The 17,157-nt window shown below is 43.0% G+C and overlaps 1 protein-coding gene across 14 annotated transcripts in view; it reads right to left on the bottom strand.

The window, feature by feature from the left end:
• The window catches only part of IRAG2 (inositol 1,4,5-triphosphate receptor associated 2), a 43,239-nt gene that overhangs the window by 3,130 nt on the left and 22,952 nt on the right, over positions 1–17,157 (bottom strand). For 3 of the 14 annotated variants that reach the window (XM_074586930.1, XM_074586940.1, XM_074586936.1), the window contains exons 20-37: positions 15,845–15,906; positions 14,844–14,909; positions 13,728–13,836; positions 12,466–12,613; positions 11,570–11,651; positions 8,072–8,118; positions 7,924–7,988; positions 7,681–7,797; positions 5,439–5,521; positions 5,240–5,312; positions 4,399–4,453; positions 4,285–4,312; positions 3,616–3,756; positions 3,028–3,162; positions 2,047–2,194; positions 1,114–1,157; positions 372–449; positions 203–267 (exon numbers count right to left, since the gene is read on the bottom strand). In XM_074586930.1, the coding sequence (XP_074443031.1) occupies positions 203–267; positions 372–449; positions 1,114–1,157; positions 2,047–2,194; positions 3,028–3,162; positions 3,616–3,756; positions 4,285–4,312; positions 4,399–4,453; positions 5,240–5,312; positions 5,439–5,521; positions 7,681–7,797; positions 7,924–7,988; positions 8,072–8,118; positions 11,570–11,651; positions 12,466–12,613; positions 13,728–13,836; positions 14,844–14,909; positions 15,845–15,906 (1,546 nt within the window). The remainder of the gene's footprint in view (positions 1–202; positions 268–371; positions 450–1,113; positions 1,158–2,046; positions 2,195–3,027; positions 3,163–3,615; positions 3,757–4,284; positions 4,313–4,398; positions 4,454–5,239; positions 5,313–5,438; positions 5,522–7,680; positions 7,798–7,923; positions 7,989–8,071; positions 8,119–11,569; positions 11,652–12,465; positions 12,614–13,727; positions 13,837–14,843; positions 14,910–15,844; positions 15,907–17,157) is intronic. The other 11 variants (XM_074586947.1, XM_074586943.1, XM_074586966.1 and 8 more) reach the window with 7 other exon arrangements.

Genomic DNA, 17,157 nt, shown 5'->3' with positions numbered 1-17,157 from the left:
ATCAATTAAAAAAAAAAAAAAAAAGAAGAGCGTAACATTTAGTCAAAGGCTCTTGACCTATTGAAGCATATAAAACTAATGTGAGAGGTGTAGCCTAAACATTATTACACCACAAGATGCTCTATAAGGTGCTTAATACAGCCACAGTTAGAGTTGAAAAGTATTTAAGCCTTTTCAAAGGCAAAGGCCCAAGCAACTTTACCAACTGCTTGATCTCCTGTTGAACTTATCGCTCTGTTCATCGCCATCAGGTTCGTGGAGTTGGGCCTGGAGAAGAAGTTTGACACACTTACTGCACCGGCATTTTCACACTTCAGCCCAGCCAGTTTTGAGAAGGTAAAACACCTCGCCCTCCGGGAGCCCTTACTTACCAGCGGCAACCCAATACCTGCATTTCCAACACTCCTAGGCAACGCTGCAATGCTAACTCTTCGTAGGGATGATGATGGCTATACAAATAAGAGGCATTACTGACTCTATCAAGGAATGACCGGATTACTCACTGATCACATAAAATACCATCTATTTTTATACAAACTGAATAGAAAACTAGATGGGGATACTTGGCCTGAAGTGGCACACAAAGACGAACGAAATCATAAGCACAGCCCAAACCATGTTCTTTAAAGCAGTGTCTTTCCACATGAACTGCTTTTCTTCCACTAAGCATCTGAAGTGAGGCTGGCTGCACAGCTTCTGGCAAAATACCAAAATTTAATGTGCCTAAATTCCTCTAATGGTGCTCACAGAAATTCCTGCAGGCAATTTGAATTGCTCCTATGTTTTTTTTCCATCTCTGTGTGCTAAACCCTTCCCCTGTAGCCCTGATGAGAGAACCGTACATAAACAGTATTTCTTAACCGTAGCATGAGAGCACAGCCATTTCGGCTTCTGTGATGGCTTCGTCTTCTAAGTGGGACCACATGCAGTTCCCTTGGGTTGGTGGGGGTGATTGGAAATACATCCTCATGTTTGATGACATCAGCCATATTTGAGACAGAAAACCACCAAGTCAAGCATGTAGCAGAGCACCAGCATGTGACAAAAGCGAAGAAAAACACATAAACACACACACACACTTAAGATTTCATGTTAGGCTGAGAGAGCCATTACCTTAAAGTTAAAAGAATTTGGTAGCTTTTTATTCGTAGATTCATCTGTGAAGAGATCAAACATCAGAAAGGCTTACAGGATGCAGTGACTTTTTTTTTTTTTAAACTAAAGGTCTGACTTTTTGCAGTGTCTGTTTAAGTGAAGAACGTATCTGAGTACTCTCAGAAAGCAGAAATAAGATTTCAGGAAAAAGCTTTCTATTTCATTAGGTAAGTTAATAATATTCACACATTATACCTCCTCTACAAGCATCAATTTCTGTTGCTATCACTGAATGTGTTCTTCTATGATCACGGCAGTGTCCTGTTACAGGACGATCTCTTCCAGTCAGGAACAGTCTGTGATCAAGAAGGCTCCTGTGAGGATTTTACCAGTTTGTAAAACTGCCCTTTCGGTTTTTAAAATGCATCCTCTATTTTTCAGAAGAATTTAATACTTCTCCTAGCAAAGACACAAGTGCTCAGTGCCATCTGAAAACCTGACCACTGTACCATCTGCTTAGGGGGGGACAGAATTCAGAGCACCTGCACTTAAGGAGTCTAATTTGTATTTAGAAAAGAGCAGGAACCATCTGTAAAGATCACTCAGAGCTCAGCTACCTAGAAATAGCTACTGGGAATCCTCCAGTGTGAGCGAGCACCCAAATCTACTGCTCACAAGGATTATCATCACCACCACGCACAACACACTTTTCTAAAAGCCAGAACGCTACTGCGTACTTGCAACGTTTCCCCCACCCTGAGATTCATGGCAGGGTACATGCACATCTAATTTCGCAGAGTTGTTTCCAATGCCATTAGTAAATTGCTAATTTTTCGTCTGTTTGTAGGAAAGGAGATACAACACTCACACAACCCCTCCACCCACGATTAGTTAAGGGCCTATCTGGCAGGTGCTAGGAGGAGGAAGGATGAAGCAGCTTTTCTTAGTTACCTCGATCTCCAAGAGAACTAAAGGATCTCTCGTTCTGGAGCAGGACCTGTTTCAGCTCCTCAAGTTCTGCATGTTCTTTTGTGTACATGCGCTTCAGGTTTTCCACGTGTTGAATCATTACTTCCACAGCCTTGCTGACACGGCTCTCCTAACAGAGTGAGTGTAACAGCAGCAGAGAAAAAGAATTGGCTCTGAGGAATTGCATCGTGTTTAGATTTTAAGATTTTTTACTCCCCCCCCCAACCATCTACTCTCATCTTGCATCACTGTGATGCAACATCCTCTCATTTTTGTCCACCCTTTCAAAAGTTGCACTACAACTCATCTCTCAACACATGCCCAATTTACACAAGTCTCACTTCTTCAGTGATTACCCGTATCCTAACATAAATTAGTCTTCATTTTCTGAGCCCTTACAACTCCTCCTCATCTCTTTCTCTGATCTACAGTCTCAGCTGCCACCACGCATTTGCTAGTATTGCCAAGTCATATTTTCATGCTGTTCTTTGGCATTTTACACAATTACACATAACATTTGGGTAGTTCTTTGTAAGTTTCCATAGATTTAGCTTATTAGCTACTTTTTCTGTAAGGCACAGAATTACCATTAGAGCATCAAGATTATTGTTACCGCATTGTGTTCTTGTGCTCTCTGCTGTACTTTGCATCCCTCTGATGCAAAGTTCATTCTTGAATTTTTGCTTGGTTGCTTTTTTGTTTTTGTTTTGTTGTTTTGTTTTTTTTTTTTAGTCTGTTGTGTGTTTTTGCACAGTGCTAATGCAATGTAGCTGCTCTCACAGTGCCACAAACAGATCCAAGAAGAGAAAGCTGGGACTAAACTGTACTGGTCAGTTTTCATTACATACACGAGATTCCCGAATCTTATTCTGGAATTGGATGCCTGGCAAACAGATACAGGTATCCCTTGACATCTAGAAGTTTTTAGCGTTGTACAAAATACATTTACATGGAAACAGTTACCTGATTAATAGCTCCCAACATCTCTGCTCTACTGGCAACTCGGGCTGCATACTGGCCAAGGAACTGCAAGCTTTTCTGCAGCTTCTTAATGATTTCCTGCGCTTGGTTATCTTCTTCACACAAAGGAACTAAAGCCTAAGAGGCATATTGGTAAGAAAAACTGTGAGCTACTATTAGCAAGAGAAGGGTTAACTCAGTAGAGAAAGAAGGGTGAAGCCAACTGATGACACTGAGGGGTTGCGTTCAGGCCCGCACAGTTATAAGATCAGCATCCAACATCCTCGATCAGTGTAACTTGATATAGACCTTCAGTGGGCAAAGACTTCAGCTTATCTAGGATAAAATCATCTGAAGACAGGGGTTCTCGCCTGACACCTGGGCAACAGAAAAGCTACCCGCTGCCTGAGCACACTCAGATGAAGGCTACCCCTCAAATGCTGTCTCTCATATTTCAAATGCATCACTTCAGAAGTTCGTTCAGATTTGCTTATAATGTATTACACACACCCTAAAAAAAAAAAGAGCAGGAGAGAGACACTTTCACAATCGTTCATCCCATCCACCCTACCAGCCCTGGCCAACACTAACCTCTAACATCTTTAGAGCATTCGTGATCTCCTTTTTCAAGTTTTCTTCAGCTAAGTCTCGGGACCTTTCTTCAAGCCTCACTCTCTTGTCCAAGGTAAACAAGTCACATTTAAAACCTAAAGACAACCTCAGAAATTCAGCCTGTTTCGGGAGAAGAAAAGATATCAGAATAATCCAAGTTATGCAGAAGCTTTTCAAGTAGATTTGGATACTGACGTGACATTTGGGACCATACCCCACAAACAAAGTTACAGGAGAGATACGGAAGAGAAAGCACATACAGCAAAGCCAGTCTTCCCGTCTGTAGCCAGAATAGGTGATATCTTGGCAGCACACAGTGTGCCATCTGTGTCTTTTGACAAAACTGTCTTAAATCAGCACATTCTGCCCGAGAGGAGGTCACAGCTACGCTCCTTCAAGCTTGCAAACAAAATTTTTAGTAGTGAGAAATCTTTTGTTCAGTTTTACAGGTTGGCACCTTTTCCCATCCCATGCAAAATTTCCATTGGGATGGGAAAGACAGATCTCGGAAGACAAGTTACAGAAATACATCCAGTCTAAGCTACTCAGTGTCGTTGTTTTATATAGGACTACTTATCAAATCAGGGTTTATCTACAAGATCCTTCTATTGTCTGAGATATTTAAGGATGCAAGGGGTCAAGACTTACCTCCACTTCTTTCTCATTAGGAGACTCACTGTAGGATAAGAAGAAGCAATCATGTAACAGACTGTAGCTTTAAATTCATGCCTGCAGGTGATCAGTGAAAGTCAGCACACTTACGGTTCATTTTGCTTTGATTTATCTCCCTTCACGCCGCCTACAGAGGGTGAACTCCCTGAGGAAAGAGAAAAAAAAAGTTCTCAAACTAAAGTGAAAAAACAGCTTCCCAAAACCAGCTTGTAAGAGTCTTAAGCTCCAACAGAAAGCACTGTTAAACATTTCCAGTGTTAAGCTCTTGCCAATAAAAAAACATGCACTTCAGAGTACATTAGGATTAGCATCGGTAAGACAGCACAGCTCTGTCACTTGTACATAGCCCCAAAAGTTAGTTGTTTAGTTGGCTTCCACCAGCATTTAATTAGAATAGGAATGGACAATTACAGGTTTTGCTTTAAGTCCCCAGCCCATGGGTTCAGGAGGTTACCCGACTCGCTACATCACTAACTTTCAGTTAGCTCCAAAGGCAAAAGGCGAGGTGATCAGAAGAGTAGAGATGTCTAAGCACACAGTTAAGTAGAAACATCAGCCTCCTCGTCTGTATCATATTACCCCAAACTCTAGCTCTAGAAAACTTTGGGGAGGGCAGGCACATCAGAACTGTTTCACATATCCCAGCTCCTTTGCAACTCCAAAAGAAAATTTTCCCTCTTGTCTAGAGAAAAGAAGGAGCTGGTTAGATGAGTGTCTGTAGAACTCAGAGAAGCAGGTTTTGCATGATAACATCTTCCCTCTCATCACTGCTAATCCATTTTGGTCCCTAACTGCACCCTCACAAAGTCCCCTCGTAATAATCGGTGTGGGGCAGGCAGCTCTCCGCACCTCTTTACACGGCGCCTGACACAGGTCACCAAGGCACGCGCTCCTGTGAGTTACACAAATGTGTTCAGCAAAAGCCTCTTACCTTTCCTACTGGGAACCACAGCCGGTGCTTCTTCACTCTGCTCTTTATTATTTTTCTTTTCCTGATCCACCTTCTAAAAAAGCATATCAGAGAGGAGTTATAGCAAGGGAACAGACACAACACCACTGGGGGGGCCTGTCCCCTCCTGCAGTGTTTTTCTTTGTCACTGCTCAGCCAAACCTGTTACTAGGACTCTTACCGAGTCTTGCTTTAAAACGTTTTGAAGTGTGGTTTTGTGTTCTTCCACCACAGGGTAGATTTCCTTCTCGGTCAGATGCGCTCCTGGGGAGAAACATTTCCAAAACCAAATATAACGAAAAGGGACAAAACAAGCCTCCCACACCCAGTGTACTAGCCACGGACCAACAGGTTAAAAGAAATTGCAGGAAACTCCAGGAGAGGGCATTAAGGAGGAGAGGCAGCAGCAGAGAACACTATAAAGACATAAAGGAAGAAGTGTGATGACAGTTACGTTTGGCTTAAAAAAAAAATATCCCTATAAGAAGTGTTAATATATGAATAAGTGAGACTATTATTCCTGGTTGTAGTTGCTCTAGTTGAAGTTGCAAGAGTTACAGTAATATTCCCTTGGTTAAATGAGTTTCATTATTTTGCTACCAGCAAGGGATTTTTTTTGGTCTGTTTGCTATTTAAAGAGGCAGTTTATAATTAATTTTTATTGGGAATTCTATAAGCACAGGAATACATAAAAAAAATTCCCATGCTCAAACTAACAGGAAAAGCGATGAGTATTTGCAATTCTCTTCTTTCATACTATGGAATATCAGATGAAGGGGAGAAATTGATGCTGCTTCAGCTGCTGTTAGAGGAGCTTGAGCATCACCAGGTCATGAAATGCACACTGTTGTGGTATTTCGGGTAAGCTTCGAACATAGTCTGACCCTTGGACTGTGCTTTGTACCTCAAAACTGAACTAGCAGGGTGCTGATAGAGCCAAGAAGGGAACTCTCTTTGAAGTTTCATTACCAGAAGAGAGGTAATGAAGTTCCTGCTAAGTTTGGGAACTGGTGTTGCCAGTTCCAATACAACACAGACTTTCAAGGACCACAAAAATGACCTCCCCAGAGACAGCTATTAAAAAGATTTTAAAAAGGAAAACATTTAAGAAACTGAAGAAAGTCTGAGAGTCACACTAACTTCTTGCATAGCAGTAACTCCGCTATTTATACCTTTTAGAACATCTAGATTTATTTTTTTTTCCCTTTTTCTCTCTTTATGTAGTCATACGCACACCCCCACACAGATGCAAGCCGAAGAAACGGCACAAGAAAAAACCCAACCAAACCTTCAGGTTTGAAGTGCTTTCTTTTTTCAGCCTTCACATGAACAACATCCTCTTGCTTTAGCTCTTCCCTTTTGTCCCTGCTGATTTTTGCAGCAGCCCTACCTATCTGACCTGGCTCCCAAGCACCTTTAGAAGACATTGCGTGGTACTAGCAAAAACCACAAGTGGAGATTCATCACTGCCTCTGTTCTTACACTAGAAACACTTTCTATTCAGAGATGTACAACAGGCAGCAGGATCTCAGACTTTAAAGCTCTTTGGACTCTTTCTGATCTGTTTTGCATATGTTTCCTTTTTGCCAAAGGCACCTAGACCACAAATGAAAATTAACTGCAGAGGGAAACTGCTAGAAAGAAAATATGCTTAAGTGAGGGGACTGAATTAGATGTCAGAAAGATAGTACTAAAGAAAGAAACAAAACCAAACAAGAAGTCTTATATTTAGATAAAGGTTTAAAAAAAAGGTTACAAACAAGCACGCACGTGTATCCTGTACTACTTATTCAGACAAGCTTTTTTAAAAATAGCTTAAATACACCCTGTAACGTGTACTCCAGTTTTGTTTTGCTTTTAGTTTTTAACTTAAAGAAGCACCATTGGATCTGATAAGATTAATTCTTCTGGGTGTTTACAGCTATAGCAAAGACAGAACCATACACAAAGCCTCTACCCTCATCTCTCTCTTCTTGAGCCATCCCAGCTTCTTACACACTGAGCATCAGATTTGAAAGAGAGGAAAGCATTATTTAGTCTAGCTATGCATCACCAAACTTTAAAACCATGAAAACATTCTATTTTTTTTATTTCCTCCCAAAACTTCCTAGGGTTTAGTACCCACACAGCGTTCTGCCAGCTAAGCAAGCATCAAGACTTCACTAAGTTATTTCACATTTAATTCTTGCAGTGCTGTAGGCCACTGTGGCCACCTGTAAGTAGGTAAAGCCTTACTGCTACTCAGAGTTTCAAGGAGGGCTGAGAGTACTTGCGGGAAAATGTATTTGCAAACGCAGAAATTCACAAATCGTCATTAAGTTGGGTTGTTTGTTTTGTTTTTTTTTTAATTCGACTTCCTCACTTCAAAGATGTACTGGAAGCAAGCTATTTTCTCACCGTGTGAGCTGCAGCAGTTACCGTACCTGACACGGGACCAGCCGGATCCTTGTTGTTGTTTTTCTCCACTGCTACGGAAGTTGGCACATCTTCCTCTTTTTCACGTGAGCACTTGGGTGATTTTTCCTCCATCACAGGGCAGGCTATAATGTCAGGCAAGAGAAGACAGGGCTCTTACTGTTCAGTAACTGTGCAGACTTAAGCATATCCATTTCCAAGATTTTCAGCGCAAAAAATTCACACATCTGCACCCCAAGTTAAGGTCTTACCTGTTACTGGGGCAGTGCTTTCCAAAGAGGATGTAAGAACTTCTCGGGGTGACGTTAAGTGATCACTGCCAAAACAAAATTCTTTCAGATACTCATCCGGATTATATAACCTTGATAAAGGCTTTCAAAAGCTTGCACAAAATCTGACCTGGATGGGATCAGACTGGCTGGTAACGTTGGCTCTGCACTGTCGATCTTGAGGTGGAAAGAGAGCAGAGTTAGTATCAGGTAAAGGTTTGCCACGTGAGTCAAAGATTTGTATGTCAAAGTTTTCACAATTCCCCCAGCTGTGCCTAAATTATTTCAGCAGTGAAGAACTAGATGGTAAGTGCATGCAGATTCGCCTGCTGGTCTAAAGCCAGCCATACATACAGGACGCAGCTTAGCACGTTATCATCATTAGGAATAATAACTATGTTTCTGAAGAAATCTCATCTCAGGAATATCACCCCTAGAGATGCATTTCGGTTCCTGACCTCATGTTTTGCTTCTAACGTACAATTTCAAAACAACCAACATACGTGTTACCGTATTTACTGTTCCATCTTACTGCTGCGCATGAGGGTATATCCATTTTCAAAGCCTTGACCTCAAACCGCACAAGTGAGGTGCACGGAGCATCGCTCAGCTATAGATGTCAGACTCGTTTAGGTAACAAATAACCATTAATAGCAACAGCTCAACTGAGCAGGTGATTTGGAACACAGTAAAGTTGCACGTTGCGTTGTATGTTTCTGCATGTGTCTCTGAATGACACTTGTTTCCAATATTGTATATAATAATTACCTAACCAGTTCAGAAGGCTTCAGGCCTCCTCCTTCATACGCAAACAGCGGAGAGGAATTCAGCAGCTAAAGGCTAGTATGTAGTTTTGCTCACGTTCCTTTAGCTACTGCAGCGTGGGGTTCTGGACCCCAGTCTTGCCACGTCACAGACAAAACCAACATCCTCTTAAGTCTTTTAATATGGCAAGGGAGGTACTGAACGGGAAATATCCCTCTTCCTCATTTCACCCTGGAAAACTCCAGCTCGCTTATTCAACTGATAGATTGGTCTCTCTTTGTGGGTGAAAATACAGGGTAAACCAGAAGTTTGAAGGGTTAAGTCAGTAATGACTAGCAATGAACTCCAACCACTGCTGAAGAGGAGCGCTGAATAGAAAAAAAAACCAACACCCCAAACCTTATCTCCAAGCACAGAAGGCTTGAGACTAGCCACCTTTGTGTAGCTCCCTACATATCAAGCCTCCAAGAGCACTTTTGAAACAGGGGGAGGGGAGGACACAACAGAAAAACCATATCAGCAACTGATCATCCATGATATGGTATGTTCCCTTCCTCCTCAAACATCCTCAGAGGTCCCAGGAAACACAGGGAAGTTGAAGGGGAGGTGACCAAGGGCCCCCAGGCACTTCTAAGAGCAACCAATTGCTCCCAGCATCAGTAAGGGCCTTCTCTCTCCTCTCCATTCCTCCACCCATCAGACCTTGACTGCACTCACAGAGCCTTGCCCCAGCCAGTCAGATGTTTCCTCTAATGCAAATCCAGGCTATTTTTATTCTTATTTGAATTCTCTATTAAGCTTAAGGAAATACAGCATTGCATTTGCTTTGTTCAGGCCATTAGGTCTACAGGAGTTTTGGGGAAGGAAAAGGTGGAAATGAACAGCATGTTGGAATGAAAACAAGAGAAATCTAAAGGGCTTTTAAAACACACACACACACCACCCCAACAAACAAACATCCTTGCATCACCTGGAACCGACTAAAGCAATGCGTTATTCTACATGCCCTCTCCCTCCCCAGTTCCTGTTTGAAATGAAGGAAACCCCTCAGTTCAGCTTTGAAAACCCCATACTGACTTATCAGGATTGTGAGCTCCCACGGATTGGAGCTCACAGTGTACATTTAAAGAGACACAACAACCACCAAACCCCTGACATTCTAGATTTCCTAATTAAACCTGTTGCACAGGGCATCAGAGAATGACTCTTCTTCCTAATAAAAGGATTGTGTCAAGGATGATCCTGCGCTACAATCCTAATCACTTTCCCCCCCACTCCGTCCCTTCGATTAGCATAATAATCCAAAGATCCTCTATCACAACAGACAAGACTGTGGCCAGAATTTGTATAACTCCTCCCAAACAAGCATTAACATTTGGAAGGCCTATCATCTGGTTTTTAGACTGTGATACGACTTTCACATTTATAGAGCAAAACAAGTATAAAAAGCCCAGGCTTCACAAGAGATCCTTTAATAAATAGCCCCTGAACTCCTACAGTGACATCGCTTTTACAAAATAATTTGAGTTACTTACATGCTGAAGGGCTTGATCTGCTCAAAGACATCCACCACCACAGTGTAATAAAAGAACAACCTAGGGAGACTTTTCCTATTAAACAAGGATATTCAAATTTTGCTGCACGTCACAGTTTTTAGAACAGATACTGGACAGAGCCCATTTGCCTTTTCTCTGGGGCAAGCTTTAACGTTTTGATTTTCCCCCTCAAGAATATTCACATGGAAATTTTATATTAAAAAAGCAAAAATGGAAAATGACATCTCTGAGCCCAGCTGGAGTTACAGAAAGCTCCAGAGCAATAAAGCACAGGCATTTCACATAACTTTGCAAGGTCGGGACTTTCCAGAAGTACTGGAGAAAGCCAGAGCCCTCGAGATTATCCTCTTTAAGGTAGCTTAAGTAGTAGCAGCATAAGGTAGGAGTTCCTCGCCTGCTTTACCCCAACTGACCAGCATGCCAAAACCACAGGCAGTCCCCATCGCTCTCGCTTTTTCCCCTCACTACACTTTCTGCCTTGATTCACTGCTACAACTGCACCACTGCTGCACTTCCAGGTACCACACACCAGCTGGGGTAGGTCTGAGGGTGCCAGCTCAGTAGCCTGGCAAAGGTTATTTCCAGGTTCACAGAAACCACCGACCAATACTCTCCCATCATCAACACCAAGGCCAACGCTGGAGTTTGTAAAGTTAATTAGAAGCCCTTCGTGGCAGGGCTGAGGTCTAGATTTCAATAGCGAGTGCTGTGGCACCGAGCACGAGTAGGTGTGCTGAGCTGCAGCTCGTCTTGCTGTTGCCATGAGAAAGCCAACTGACAGCTCAAGCCGTAGATGCAGGATTCAATACAGCAGCGAAGGCGTATCTAGGCACACCAGCTGAAGGGAAGTTTTCGTACAGCAAAGATGTCACTTTTCAGCTGTTACATGGCAGCCACGGGAGAAAGCACAGAGAAAGGCAGCATTCATGACTAAAACGTCCTGTGGTTTCTTGCAGGTGGATAAAGAGAGCAAAATCACTCAGACTTCCCTGCCAGATCTGAGTATTACTGCCTAAACAGCAGTCTCAAGCCTTGAAACAACATTTAAAATACTCCCCCAGGCTAAAAGCGTGACCCAGATGCACGTGACCATCAAGACAGCATTTGGGTGTACAGGTACAGTATTCCAGAAGGGACTACCCCACACAGAACAATATGCCAACAGCACCCTGCTGGCTGATGCCCGCCCCGTTCACCTTGGACCAGTGCCAATTTATAGCTGCTTAGTCTGGATCTGGGCCAGAGTAAGGCACTAAATGCTTGAACCCGTTCAACACCACATCTCAAGAATCAGAGACAGCACTCACCTCAGTAAGCGAAGAGTCCATCGTTGTAATGGAAACAGGAAGGTCTGCATCAGTATAGTTACCAGCAGGGCATGTTTTCCACCTGGCAATACACATTTTATTTGCCTATTGCCCAAACAACAGGGAGACACAATGCCCTTTTTCCTTAAGCACATAACAACACTATCTGTATAGCCAGGCAGCTGGCCTCTCGGAAAAAGACAAATTCATCACTAACATCAATCCGTCCTCCCCCAAGCAGCAAGAACCACCACCAGTCCTTCTCCCAGCCTCCTCCACGCTGCACGGTTTTATAGAAAACTGGTGGCAAAAGCTTCAAGAGCTGCCGAGTCTTGCTGCAGACTGCCTGCCTCTGCATCTTCAGGAACATCCCTATCTTAAAATATTCACCAACAACAGTCAGCTAGCTTTCGTAATCTCAAGCAGTTCAATCTCAATTTGAACTCAAATAAGGAGGCAGCTTGATAAGCAAAGACCTCAGAACTCCTGCTCTAAGCTTTGCAAAAAAATAAAAAAAATAAGCGTGATTCCTCAAAGCCAATAGGATTTTGGCTCCTAAATGGACGTGGCAGGTGCGAGTTAAACACTGGAAGTAGATACAAAAGCGTCTACACCGTGCCTCAGTTCTCCAGCATGAAATGGAAACAGCATCCCTGCATTTGGCTGGTGGTCATACCAACAGTTTCAGTAAGAAGTTTTAATTTTACTTTGGTTAATAGAAGCAAAGTGTTACCCCATAACTCCACCAGCTGACCACCGAGCATCCAGCACTTCCTACAAGAGATGCCCCACTGTTGAACTCAGCACGTGTCAGGGATGCAGCGTTCCCTTGGAGCCTGCTAGATCCCGTGGACTCTTCCACCCTTCGCCCCAAAGAGTTCATTCTACCCTCTTACTTGCACCCTGCTGACATCACATCTGAAGTGGACGCGTGTCCCAGATCGCAGCTTCCAACCGTGTGGATGCCAGAGCTCTGTCCGCAAGGCCGATCCCAGCTGTGCACAGGAGAGTTATTTGGGCATGAGGTTTCCAAGGTCAGAGCATCTGTTAAGAGGGACAAGTGCAAAGAGTGACAGTCATCGGCAAAGATGGATTTAGTCCCCTATCAACTTTTGACAAAGTCTAAAATAATCAGAGAGCAGACCGAGCAAATACCGATCTATAATACAGCAGCTTCTGTCTTGGTATGAAAGGGTTAGGTTACGTGGCATTAACATATTTTGTAGATGGAGAATCTGCAGCACCCGGGGATTTTCCATCAGTAGGTTATAGAACAGCTTTGTTGTGAATTGATTTGTGTGACAGAGAGGGCTGAGAAACAGATTTATTTTTTTTTTATTTGTATCAATACTTGATTGGCACAAGCCAAGAGTACCTGCCTTGTTTGTGGCTAGATCGTGATATTACACCAAGTTGCAAGAACACTCCGAGTTAGCCCTTTCAGAGCAGCAGAGTGCTTTTATACACAGCGTGTGCAGTCAGACAAGGTCTTCCATTTCCCCCAGTATGGTACAGAGGTACATTTGAGCATTTTACAGTTTGCGCGAGAATAGACACTGTGTTGTACCAGCTTATCCTGGAAGAGACGCTTTGTCTGTAAATTCCCAAATGCACTCTGTGGGCCTGCAATGTGGCCCTGCAATGCATATCTCTCAGTGGTTGCTTTTAATATTTGTAAAGCTCGAGAGGTACAGGGAAGTACGAAGAGCTTATGAATGCCGGAGAAAGCAACCAATATGACTATTTGATTCTCAGCAGCTATGTTACTTGTTAAAGTATTTAAACCAGGCCTGACCTCAGCTCAGTAGGAAAGGAGGAGGACATCATTTGCTATCTCAGCCTGTGCCAGTCAACAGGATGCATGGGAAGAACGTAACCCAAGCCCTCTCGATCCAGACTGCGTCAGGACTATACTTGGATGTACGATTTATACCATTCCTTAAGCTTTTGGGGACTCCTGTTAGGTTGACAGGCAGTCACCTTTTCAGGCCATTAATTGCAAACATTATGATTATGTATTACATGCAAAAATAGGCTCAAGCCAACAATAGATTTTCCAGCACGTTAAGCACTAGTGATGCTGTTCTATGCTACCTATTGAACTCTTCCTATGTTTTAGGAGAGAGACAGAAAAATGGCCAACACCACCAGGTCTTACCTAGCAGAAGCGTACCACGCCAGTATGAAGTACCTGAGGACAGTGTCCTGGGAAGTTCAGTGCACAAGGGGGGTCCTTCACTCCACAGTCGTTTCGAGCAATGGAGCTGCTAATTGAAAAATAGAAAGCGCTGCTGTTTTTCAATCACGCTGAATACATTAATGCCACCAACTCCCCCCCACACACAGTTGCACCTGCATAATGTCACGCTAACAGTTATACAAATACATCATCTGTCGCTTTTTCGTCTAGAAAAGCTCATATCCTAAACAGACAGAGCAGACGCAGTAAGAGGTAGAATAATTCAACTTTTACATTTGCAATAGACCATGGTTCAAGCTAGGTCTGGAACTAGATACTATGAAACCAGATAAGATGAGCAGCAGGACAGGAGAACAAAAACCCAAACATCAAGAAATGCCCCAACAAACGATCAAACCCCATTCAAAAAAAAAATAAAAAATAAACCAACCAAAGTCTGAACACCCTTTCAGGGAAGCCAAGCCAACTAGACAGACCAAGAAGGGGAATATTTGTTCAGTGTCCAACACTTTCTACACAGGTCAGGTTTCCACCAGCGGGAGCAGGGGGGGCAGCTCCAGCTCAGCTGCACGGAGACAAAGCACTGCCCCCACATCCCCTGCCCCCAGATACACATGGCTTGCTTGCTGTTTAGTTCTGAAGACATGTCATCTGAAGGCGGCTGGAGGAAACTTGTGAAGCAGCACTTGGGCAGCTGCATTTCACCTACTGTTGCTTGAGTGACAAAAAGAAACACACGGAAAAGAAATTGGAAGATTTAGCCCCATCTTCAGCCCCTGATCCTTCTCAAAACGCAATTTACCTAGCACCTGTATTTTGTCACAGTGACTGTTCAGAAGCAATAGGGAACTGGTTTTGCGATAAGGTTTTGAATGTACTTTTGTATGTGTGTATACGTGTGCATGCATATATACGTAAATATGTATCTCAAGTTATTTTTATTGAATGTTTAACTTGGCAAAGTTTCTCACAAGGAAAGTTATTTGTTTCCATCTGGTCATAAAAAAAAAGATAAAAACAAAGCTAGTGTCACATTTTAACAGGCTCAGTAAGGACCACAGCAAACACACTTACCTTCCCTTTTACCGGCTCAGCTGATGTGGGCAGCAGACTGCAGTCAGATTTTAACTCTGCACAGCACTGTTGCAATAGAGAAATAGTTTAAGGAAGACAGATGTAGAAGAAAAAAAAGAGTGAAAAAAAGAAGGAGCACTACAACTGATTATGAGCAAAATGGAATTTTAACTTTCCAACTGAAGTATTTTCAGCTATCAGGAAAACCATGCAATTGTTTCCCCTTGCTACTTTCAGCATTTAATTCTGCAGACCTTTAAGCACAAATACAGGTTTTATTCACGTGCAGCTAGTCCACAGTTTTGATTCTGCTCCTCTGACGCCCCTGTTACAGCCTAGGGTGCATTTTAGGATCTGCTGTTTGTCTTTATAAATACGGTGTTATTCTATGCTAAATCCAAGCCATTCAGACCCTGAGCTGTAGTGTTCCTTACCAGAGCCGGCTGGGGAACAAAAGTCTCCCCACAATGTCTCCCCCTCCACCCCCTTCCAAACTTGAAGAAAGTATTTTTATTCAAAGTGAAGTACTCCAGAATTATACAATTCCCCGCATATTTCCACAGAAAAGCGCAAAGGTGTAATCGTATCACTGCCTATTCCAATGGCTGGATACCGAGAAACATTTCATTACAAGATTTTAAACGTTCGTTTTCAAGATTTTGTGTAGAAAAGCGGGCTGTTTGTGCAGGACGAGTCACACCAATGCATGAGGGAAAGCTTCCCCCAGCCCCATTTGATATGATCACCAGCAATTATTTACAGTGAAGACCAACATCACACCTGTAAGTTATAGCCCCTTTTTTCCCAGAAGGCTAAAGGAAAGTAATAGTTTGCAGATCAGTACATACAGTTTACTGCCTCCACAGTTATGTACACGTTAGAAAAGAGGAAATCAGATGCGGCCAAATTACTTGCAGTTCAGCCCAGCTGTAGATGACCTTCCACCAGAGCACCTCCTGTGCAAGCCTACCTTTTCTTCTGCCACCAGACAAGCATCATACCTGACACAGCAATTCGCAGAGTTGCCTTTGAAGCAGCTCCCATCTTAGCGTATTAACAGTTGCTACGAAGAGACATTTACAAGTCTTACAGGGTTCCTTATAACTTGATAACAAGTAGTCAGATGTTATAGTGTCTTTAAACCCGACTACGACCTGTCACAAAGCCATCGCACTTCGCTTCAGTCTAGTTATACCTACTGCAGTTTTTCACAGGAAAAGAGAATTTTAAAAATGTATTTTGTTTTGCAAGTTCCAGAAAACACTGGGCACTTTTTCTTCCCTGTGGTTATGTTTCCCCTTGCTATAAAGGGGGGGGAAATGCTTCCCCACATCGTCAGCATTGAGGTACCACAGTTCCCTGTGGAAGTGGATGACTGTTACAATTTATTGGAAGAAGCACATCTGTCCTTCCATCCTGTACAGAAGTTTAAAATAAAATAAAAATCGTTGGGCTTTATATTATATTTAGAAACATTCTTTGTTTAAGTTTGGTAATGCCAGGGCCTGGTGACTTCTACCTTGATGTAAGCCTACAGTAGCTTTTATACCACAGCGGATAACGGCAGGGGAAGGATATTTCAGTAGCACTGTCACCTCAGTGCCCAAGCAAAAGCTGAAGACAAGCTCTCGGTAACTTGTTCAGCTTTTTCACTGGATGAGGGCTGTAGTAACTAGCAGCAAGGCACGATTAGACATTTGAAATATAGAAAGCTGACTTAGGTTGAAGTGGCTTCCTTGGCCAACAGGTTCCCTCATTTCTCATCTCTCATGTGGGTGGGAGGAAGGAGAGGAATGGAGGGGGCAGGTGGGTGGGGAAGAGACTACAGCCCAGCCCTTCGGTCAGAAGGGGCACTAGACCTGTCTGGCTTTCCGCAGGAACCAATATAAAGCATTGTCCTCCCTCAGACCCCTCCGTGTTTGTCAGCCCTGTTCTTTATAATGCCTTGAACTTCTCTCCGCATCTACCAGTTTATTTCGGTTTATCTTACAGAAGGAGATTTCTGCAAGCTACCTTGAGTCATTTAAAGTCAATGTCTCAGCCGTTTTCAGGGTGCTGATGTTTTCTGGGGGTGTGGTTGGAGGGGATTTTTTTTGTTTTTTGTTTTGAATCACAGTGGCACCAGTCTCTTCCACATGCCTGGGGTTCTCTCTCTTTTCATTGACTCTAGCTCACTTTGCAGAAGAGCTTTGTCTATTCAGGGTTGGAAAAAAAATGACACGCTATTTCCATTGTTGCCTCTTGCTAAAAAGCCGACCCCCACAGTTTGAAGGAAGCAGCAAACGTGGAAGCAACATGAGAAAACGCACACGTG

Source organism: Larus michahellis, chromosome 1 (genome assembly GCF_964199755.1).
Source record: "Larus michahellis chromosome 1, bLarMic1.1, whole genome shotgun sequence".
Lineage (NCBI taxonomy): Eukaryota > Metazoa > Chordata > Aves > Charadriiformes > Laridae > Larus > Larus michahellis.
The sequence above is the reverse complement of the archived record's forward strand: the minus strand, read 5'-3'. Positions and strand labels throughout refer to the sequence as shown.